Here is an 8,958-nt window from a genome sequence, read left to right on the forward strand (position 1 = left end):
CCAACAACATGTCAAGAAACACTTACTAGCCTACATAAAAATGTCCACTTAATTCTCAGACGATTTCAACCAGAAGTACATGTAGAAATAAACAGATTTCGATGGGTCTTAAATCCGACACATTTATTTTAGTGGTCTAAAGAATCCGAGGGCGGAGCAAAGCGCTCCAGATACCCCATTGGCAGCGCGTTTGGAAAGGGAACAGAGGGAACTGATGCACACATGACATTTTCTGACACTTTGCCTGTTGATTGAGTCAGAAGACGTTTTCCTTTAATTAAATCGCACTTAACTTGAAAGACAATTACACTGTGGACTAATTCATCGCCATGAAAGAGCAACAGTCTCCCAGATAGAAGCGTGTCGGAGAAGCACAAAACTTCAGGCCATCCTAATTTGACGAACAATTTACGTGCATGTTTTAAATGGCGAATAACCGCACCTCATTTTCCATTCATAACATCTTAAACCGTGATTCCGAGAAAAACATTCGTCTTGATGAGGAATACGCTGACGAACAGGCAATAGGGGACACAGAGGCACAGGACTGCTCCAGTTCATCAGTATCGGTCGGTAAGAATGAAGCGGAGAGCGCAGAAAGGCGCATCTCTCCATGTGTGCTTGTGTTAGACTCATTATTCTCTGATCAGAATTCATGCGAGGAAGAATCAACGGGGGAAGACACTTCACAACTAGAAAGACGACATGGTGAGACATTAGCATGTGAATTAATCCATGCGCAACCTGCTAAAACCTACTAATTTATGCGCAACCTTAAAAACAATCGTTATAAATTGCAATTGCAAGCTAAAACTGACGAAGACGTGTATGTACACATGTTGTATATATACATCTAAGAAATTAAATGGATGTCAAGATAATTATTCGATAACACAATCGAATTAGTTCTCACTAGGATTCTAGATGTCCAAATGCGCGTCACTCCAAATCATATTTTTCTCTGTATGGTAGCCTATAATTTGTGATTTGATGCAATATTAAATCAGTGCACATGCAAATGTTATGAATGAAATCTGATGGGTTAATTGCGAGTTTGCCAGTGCAATAGGCCCAATAGGCTATGCCATACATTTTGCTTTATGTTTATTATGCAATTCACAGTTCAAGCAGTTGTGATTTTAAAAATCTATCCAAATAGGTTATTTTGCTGTATGGCAATATTTGTGAGTTGTAAGTTGTTTTAGCTGGCAAATATTCAATCGGGACTATTTTAATCTTCTAAATTGACTTCTTAATACAGCACAAGGCCTCCGATTTGCCAGACATAGCCTAATCCTGTGCATTGTCCATCTATAGATATTGACCGAGGGATGGTTCAGAGCTGTAATTTCGGAGATAACAACCCCAAATCGAGCAAGAAAAGGTCTCGGGCGGCGTTCTCACATGCGCAGGTGTATGAGCTGGAGCGGCGCTTTAACCTGCAGCGGTACCTGTCCGGCCCGGAGCGCGCAGACCTCGCAGGAGCACTCAAACTGACGGAGACACAGGTGAAGATTTGGTTCCAGAACAGGAGATACAAAACCAAACGGCGACAAATGGCGACCGAGCTTACGACAACTCCCACGGCAACCCTGGCGAAGAGAGTGGCGGTGAAAGTACTGGTGAAAAACGACCAGAGGCAATACAACGCCGAGGATCGACCTAGTCCGTACGTTCCTCCCGTATACCAGTCTTTCCCTTACTACCCTTACATGTGCTTCCAGCCATGGATCTCTGGGAACACTTTAAGCGGTGGCTTGTACTGATATACTGGGGTTATGGCACAATGTGGGAAGTGACTATTGAGTTTTGCTAAACACAAACAATCATCAGCCAGTCAAAGTGCACTTATGCAGAAGAGAACAGAGAAAACACATATCAGTTTGTTTCAGCAGGGTTGTAAATACCAAACATATCTAATAAACTGTAGAATGCCCTAAGAAACCAAAAGGACAACCAAACTGGGATGTGACAACACTGATGTTCACTACTAATAATTTTATACCAATGAATAAGCCAAAGCAGAGGCAATTCACTCTATAGAAATGTTGTCAGGATTGTAGCATAGGCTAAAACTGTTAATGTTGCACAAAATATTTGGAAAAAATATTGAAATATTAAAAAATCTATGGATGTCATTGAATTGTAGGGGACAACCTGTTAAACAAAAAAGTGGCATCTGCACACAAATAAGGCTAAACATTCTCAGAACTAAATTTTTCAAAGCCATTTTTCAATATATTTTTAACAAACTGGTCATGCAGGTGCCTTAATAATATTTGCTTAGTGAAATGTTTTGCTTGAAAAGTGCTTTCTTTAAAATAAATGCCACATGGTTTGACATTTTGTTCTATAATGCAAAGACATTCATACATTAAGTAACCAAATACTTTTTGGGGCCACTGTAGCCTGGTTTGATATATACAGAGTGTATTTAGTTTTTGGAGTTTGTCCTTTGTTAGCCTTTGGTGAATAAAGTTCATCTTTATTTCCATCACCGTTGGAAGTTTAAAATTAATCTTCCATATGCTGTAATACAGTCTAACATTTCTTAATAAGTGTCAAGCAGACTCTCAGTTTTAATATAATATCTGAATTGAATTAGTTCTCAAAGTCACTGACAACTGTGAAAGAATACAGGATTATATTAAAGATATAACACGTTTTAAAACAAATTAGGAATAATGTGGCATGTCGGAGAAAATCTAACTGCAAGAGTATAAGGCTTAAAGGGGGTTTGTCAACATGATGTGCTGAGATTATGACTTTAGGGCAACAATGTAAGAGGAAACAATGAACATTAGATTATTTGTGGATATGGTTTGACAGGCGACACAGAATGCCAGCATACAGAAATAAACTTCAATGAACCACAAGAGAAGTTTAAATCTTTGTTTTTGTTTGTTTTTAGACAAATCAAGACAATTTATGATAAATAGACAAGCAAAAATAATTTTCTGGAGTCATTTTGACTGACTGCTTGAATAGGTTTTAAACAAAGTGTTTCATTAATAAAAGAAAACTAGTTATAGAAAGGCAGTCAATCTGGGATATATTGTCAGCATCAAATGAGTGAATTATTTTCAGTCTGCCCTCTCTATGACCTCTCTTACAAGATTGTGTCTAGTCGAAGTTGTTCATTTTCATGAGAAACAACAGTGTCAAATTGTCTGTTTTGAATAGTCTTTACTCCTGTGTTTAAGTAGGACATTATCACTGTAAAACCAGAAAGGCAAGAAAGAAAAAAAAGAAGAAAAAGACCAGAAAACAATCCATTGTATGTAGAATTATTCCAGATTATATAAGAATCTCTTCAATCTGCTGATACATTTTTTGTGCAGTAACTAGTTACAGGGAGCAAACAGTCATTTGATAATGCAGATTTGAATAACTCTGTTTATTATGTTAAGTTGTTAATTTATCTATGTTCATTTGTCTGTTCATTAACTGCAATGAATATCGGCAAAGTTTCTGGTACTGTTGTTTATTTTGTTGTTCCACGTGACAAAGGCTGTGCTGCCTTTCACACTCCTCGAGACGGCTGTTTATCGCAATAAAAAATGTTGTGGGAGAGAAATATAGTTCTATTTCAAGCATCGCAACATAAAGCAGGTCACATAAGTTTAAGCAGCCCTTTCGTGATATCTGCATGATTCAGATACTGTCAATAGACCATATCTGTGTTGCACAACAGAGTCTGGCTAAAGCCCACAGCACATTAATCATATGTGCTTGAGGAGACAACACCCTCATAAAAGCAAGAGAAAGAAAGTTCAGAATTGGCAAAATACAGCATCCATCTGCAGTCGCACCCATCTCAAACCTACATCCACCGTCGTAAAATTTAAAACATAGTCAGTCCAGATTCAATGGATGAAATCTTAGTAACTCGCAGTGTATTTTTGTTCATTGTGTGAGTGCCATCGGTACAATTAATGGATTTGAGTGTCACTCAATCCAGTAAATAACTATTTAAATGTTGAATGTACCACTAAGGTGATAGTTTTCAGAGAAGATGAGCTGTTCACTGTACAACACCATTGGCAAAACACAAATATTATTAACTTGTCCTTCGATTATTAAATTTATTTATTTTTTTTAAAATTGAAGCAGTTACAATTGAAGTGAAACAGGTTTGTCCTTAAACATTAAAATACACACTGTTTCAAAAGTATAGCCACAAGATGTAAACATTATTTGTGTTATCATATGTATAGTATGATAACAATTTCTGCTCTACGTGATTTTAGTGTGATAAAAATGGTTACAGGGTTTACAACATTGCTTTGAATTTGCAATAAAGTGCTGTTGATAGAACCAGGTTCATTTTGTGAACATACTGAGCACTTTATTAGGAACACTATGGACCAAATAAAGGTTCAACGTGTTTCTGAAATTCTGAGATGCTGTTCTGCTCACTACAATTGCACAGAGTGGTTATCTGCGTTACCATAGCTTTTCTGTCAGTAGCTTTTTCATCGATAGAACTGCCGCTCACTTGATGTTGGCACCATTCTGAGTAAACTCTAGAGACTGTTGTGTATGAAAATCCCAGGAGATCAGCAGTTACAGAAATACTCAAACCAGCCCGTCTGGCACCAACAATCATGCCATGGTCAAAAACACTGAGATCACATTTTTCCACATTCTGATGTTTGATGTGAACATTATCTGAAGCTCCTGACCCGTATCTGAATGATTTTATGTATTGCGTTGCTGCCACATGATTGGCTGTTTAGATAATCTCACGGATACTGTAAAAGGTGAACAGGACTTTCTTCTAAAGTGCTCAGTGAGTGTATGATTTTAGTGAAGTGAGATATTATCTACATATATTAGAGACAGTAAACCAATTTATTGTTTTCCAAGTTTCTGCCTGTTCTTGTCTTTTGTCTGTTTGCTCTATTGGATATTATATTTTTCATCAATTAAATATTTATGATCGATTAGTTATATTTCAGATGGCACTCTACGCCCTTATTACCACAAGGCCTGCCGTACTGTCATCTTCTACACAAACATCAGCACAGACTGTACATCAGATTCTGACAAGGATTTCGGCCACAACTGAGCACCATATGGATGTCTGTGTTTATACAAGAAAGAAAAAAATGTATAGTGACAGAGTATGTAGACACAGTTTTAAGTTCAGCAGACGATTCGTGCAGACTAGAGTGAGCAGGCTTATGAACCTACACAAAGAAAACAAAAGCACCGGGTGGGAGAGTTTGCCCAGTGCACATTCATTTTTACCTGCTACAACAAAACCCCACATCAATTAAACCACACATTGACGGGAAAAACACATTGTTAGTTTTATTATATTACTGTGTTTCTCTACAACCTGTACAACATTTAACTGTGGGGAAATTTAAGTGGGTGGGACTAAGAGTTGATTTAAACCAATCAACCATAAGTTCAACTCTCCCAGCTAGCTCAGCTTCTGCACTGAAAAAGATGATGTGTTGGATTTTACTTAAATCTTTTACTCTGTTGTTTCAAATTGACTTTAATATTATTGTTTCTACTTAATTTAATTGGCTCAAAAGAAAATAATGACTGAGGTCAGTCATAAAACAACTGATTCCCCAAAGAAGTGCAGGTAAAGCTGCACATCAACTATGCACATGCACATACACAAAGAAAAATGCAATTTATTGAATGGGAACCAACTTTACCAAAGGGAACACTAATCAACCTAATGTGACTCAAATTATTAATAACTTTAAAACAACATCAATAATACCAAAAAAGAGCTCATGTCTCTATGAATTCTAATAACAACTAATTAAATGCCCAAATAAGTTCCTTTTAACCAAACAGACATGCAAAAAATATTCAAGCTCAAGGGCTTATGGGTATTCACCACAATGAAAACCCTAATAAGTCATTTTGATTGAGCAAACTCGTTCCCTCAATTGAACTTTGTTGTGGCATGTTCAAAACATATGTAAATAAGTTGAATTATCTTGGTGTTCATATAGAATTAACTTAACTATTTTGGTTAATTTAAGGTGCAAGTATATCTAACTCAGATTCACTATTTAAATATTGTAGTTTCTAATGTTGTTGTTCATTTTAACTGAATTGGTTCAATTTTAGATCAAACAATAGCACAGCACAAATTAAGATCATAGCTGATTCTTTCGTCAGTCATTAAATAAACTTAATTCTCCAACTTGACCAAATTGGACACGGATCACACTAATGGTGACATCAAATGAAACAACTATTTGCAACAATACAGCCTACATTATACTACAAAATAACTGAAACCCCTGTAAATTCTTAATAACAATTATTTAAATGTCCCCATAACCAAGGTAACATGATTAAATAACTCAAGATCAAAGCATAATGGGTATTCCCCTTAGCCTTATTTTTTGAGAAGATAAATAAGTTCAATTAACTTAACTATATGAGTTATGAGCCCAGAAACAGGCATTTCAAGTAATACCTACAACTTGATATTTCCAGTAATGACAGCTTGAGGTTTTACAGAGCACAACCTCAGTTCTGTACTTGATTGTTTGAGTTATTAGTACTTACAATATGAATTTTATGGATTTTTAAGCTAGAGAAGTTCAAGGAAATCACAAATGTTCTTTTTTTAATGTGTCAATCTAATTTCACCTTATGTTTAATATTTTTGTGTTGTACACAGTAATGCAAATTAAATCAAATATGTACGGTTCAGAGTAGAAGCTTGTCTTACATTACGGTTGTTGAGTCAACAAATCACTTCTTTTTCATTGTGAAGACTAATGAATAAAGCATTGAGGTATTTCACACAAAGTGCTGTAAAATGTTCTGAATGCTCTAGGATTAGTTCTCAATTTCCTTGATGAACAATCATAAATAGTTCAGAGGTTAATTGTTTCCGGGGTATCGTCCTCATAAGTGATTTATGTTGCACAATACAAGGCCTCTTTGCAAAGACTCAAGGGCACAACAAAACAAGTTAAACAACTTGTTCTTTCATCGGTGAACAGATGAAAGACAGGTTCAGTGATCTTCTTAAAGTTGATGTCATTTTTGTCCATGTTTAAATACTTTCTCCTATCCCAGCTTAGTATTCAGAGACAGCTGTGAGTAAGCCATTAGTAGGTCGATTCCTCCGGAAAGTGTGACACTTTCAAAATATCAAGATTACTGTATATGTTTGCCCAAACAAGTGCTTTTTAAAAGAATCATTATTTTTGCAAATCCGTTTGTTGATACTAGTGGCGCAAAAATTACACACTTCCCTTTTAAGAAACAGAGCTGAATGCCTATGTCCAGTATTCTAGTCTTTAGTAAACATGCTTCGACCACAGACCCAGATGCTCAAGCTTCAAGGTGAGAGGATGTAACATGAAGCAAGATTTTCATGTTACACTGTGGGAAGAAGTGTTAATGCATTCACCCAGGCTACAGAAAGGGCATGGTAGAAGAAGAAATGGCCCACAGTTAATACCTTTGTTTGGAGAGAGCACAGCTTCACGTTGACCTTGTCTTCTCAGGCAAATCTCTGTCCCACCCCCCCATCCCCCTACAACACCAATAATCTGACCCACAGAACTCCTCAGCCTGTTCCAAAAACTATTAGCTGATAAAACTCACTGCATGCAGGAATGTAAACATTTACAGTAAAGCCATAAGAGATGAACTCTCCTTGAGCACGATGCATTTATCAGCAATCAACTTTTTCCCCCAGTGAAAACCCGAAGAGAGCATTGTAACCACAAGCAAAGCTTTGTAACTCCACAGATTTAGATGTAAGGGCTTTTATGGGTGTGTGGTTATGGAAAACAATGTAAAGACATGCTCAAAGCCTAAATGTTTTGCTCTTTTTGCAGGAGTAGGGGGATTATAGTAGCATGTAGTGAGATTGTTTATGATAAGATGACCCTATTGTGTCATTCTTTTATTTGGTAAATGATAACCTAGCACTTGTAGTCAATAGCAGCATTTCCAAAATCAAGCCAAATAAGGGCATGCTAGTATGTGCAAGGGCCAGTTGTGTTCCCACTGTCATTTCCGGGGCTTCATTGTGCGTCCTCGGGGCCAACGGCCAAGAGCCTTTGACCCGCCAATTACATTTAACCCATATAAATCCAACTGGGGATTGAGGCTACCAGCTTACCTCAACAGATGAATGGAGAATGGAGAATTGTCAGTACTGGTCAGCAGACGAAATCAGGGCTCTTCTGAATATTTGGGCTGATGAAAATATGCAACGTCAGGTTGACGGTGTTGGCCGAAACAAAGACGTGATAAAGTATATTGTCGGCGAATTTGCCAAGTTGTTTATCCAACGCAAAACGAAACAGGATTGGGGAAAAGAAATGTGGGTATAACAAATTAAGGGCATATTAAGGGCAGGTTTAAGGGCAATGTTGAAGGACTTTTGGCCCTAGAGTGGAAATGCAGATTGACTTTTGTCTTGCAACTCAAGGTCCAAGGCTATTTGCTCCAGCTGACCAGTTGATAGCCCTGGCTCGCACCTGGCCGGATGGTGGAAAAGCTGCTAATAATGTCACGAAAAACACATTTCTCCGTAGTGCTTGATTTCAAAGCACATCAAAGGGCAACCTTCGAAATCTGTTCCATATAATGGGCCTCATTTATTAAACACAAGCAATATCTGTCTAAATCATGTAAAATAAAACATTCTGACATCAATTGTTAGGTGAAATGTCCACTGTATAGCACTAAAACTGAGTCAAATGTTCTCTCAAACAGGTGTTTTTTATGTTTTATGCTCTATCGAGTTTACATCAACTAAACCTTCCTCCATACCCTAAACCTACCGATAGTGTCATAAAAGCAAATGTGAGATGAAAACTGCAAATGCTGAAGCAACCACATCCACTCTGACACTTCTGGCTCACATGTAGATATTCATGCTCATCATAACTCGTGCCGCAATCCTTTGAATCGCAAGTGTAACATTCTATCAGTTGAGCTACCATTCAA

General features: G+C 37.3%; 1 protein-coding gene across 1 annotated transcript; it reads left to right on the forward strand.

Annotated features, from left to right (window-relative positions):
* Positions 1 to 257: 257 nt before the first annotated feature.
* Positions 258 to 3,805, forward strand: LOC127660284 (homeobox protein zampogna-like). Its single transcript, XM_052150414.1, has 2 exons — positions 258 to 708; positions 1,318 to 3,805. The coding sequence occupies exons 1-2, from the start codon at positions 426 to 428 to the stop codon at positions 1,764 to 1,766; spliced, it is 732 nt and encodes a 243-aa protein (XP_052006374.1). The 5' UTR covers positions 258 to 425; the 3' UTR covers positions 1,767 to 3,805.
* The last annotated feature ends 5,153 nt before the right edge of the window (positions 3,806 to 8,958 follow it).

The sequence above is a fragment of the Xyrauchen texanus genome, chromosome 20, assembly GCF_025860055.1.
Source record: "Xyrauchen texanus isolate HMW12.3.18 chromosome 20, RBS_HiC_50CHRs, whole genome shotgun sequence".
Classification (NCBI taxonomy): domain Eukaryota; kingdom Metazoa; phylum Chordata; class Actinopteri; order Cypriniformes; family Catostomidae; genus Xyrauchen; species Xyrauchen texanus.

Bases quoted from the DNA above. Each gene is read 5' to 3' on its own strand.
- LOC127660284 (XM_052150414.1), top strand. From the start codon at position 426: ATGGCGAATAACCGCACCTCATTTTCCATTCATAACATCTTAAACCGT. The intron at 709-1,317 runs GTGAGACATTAG...GTCCATCTATAG, and splicing joins ACAACTAGAAAGACGACATG to ATATTGACCGAGGGATGGTT.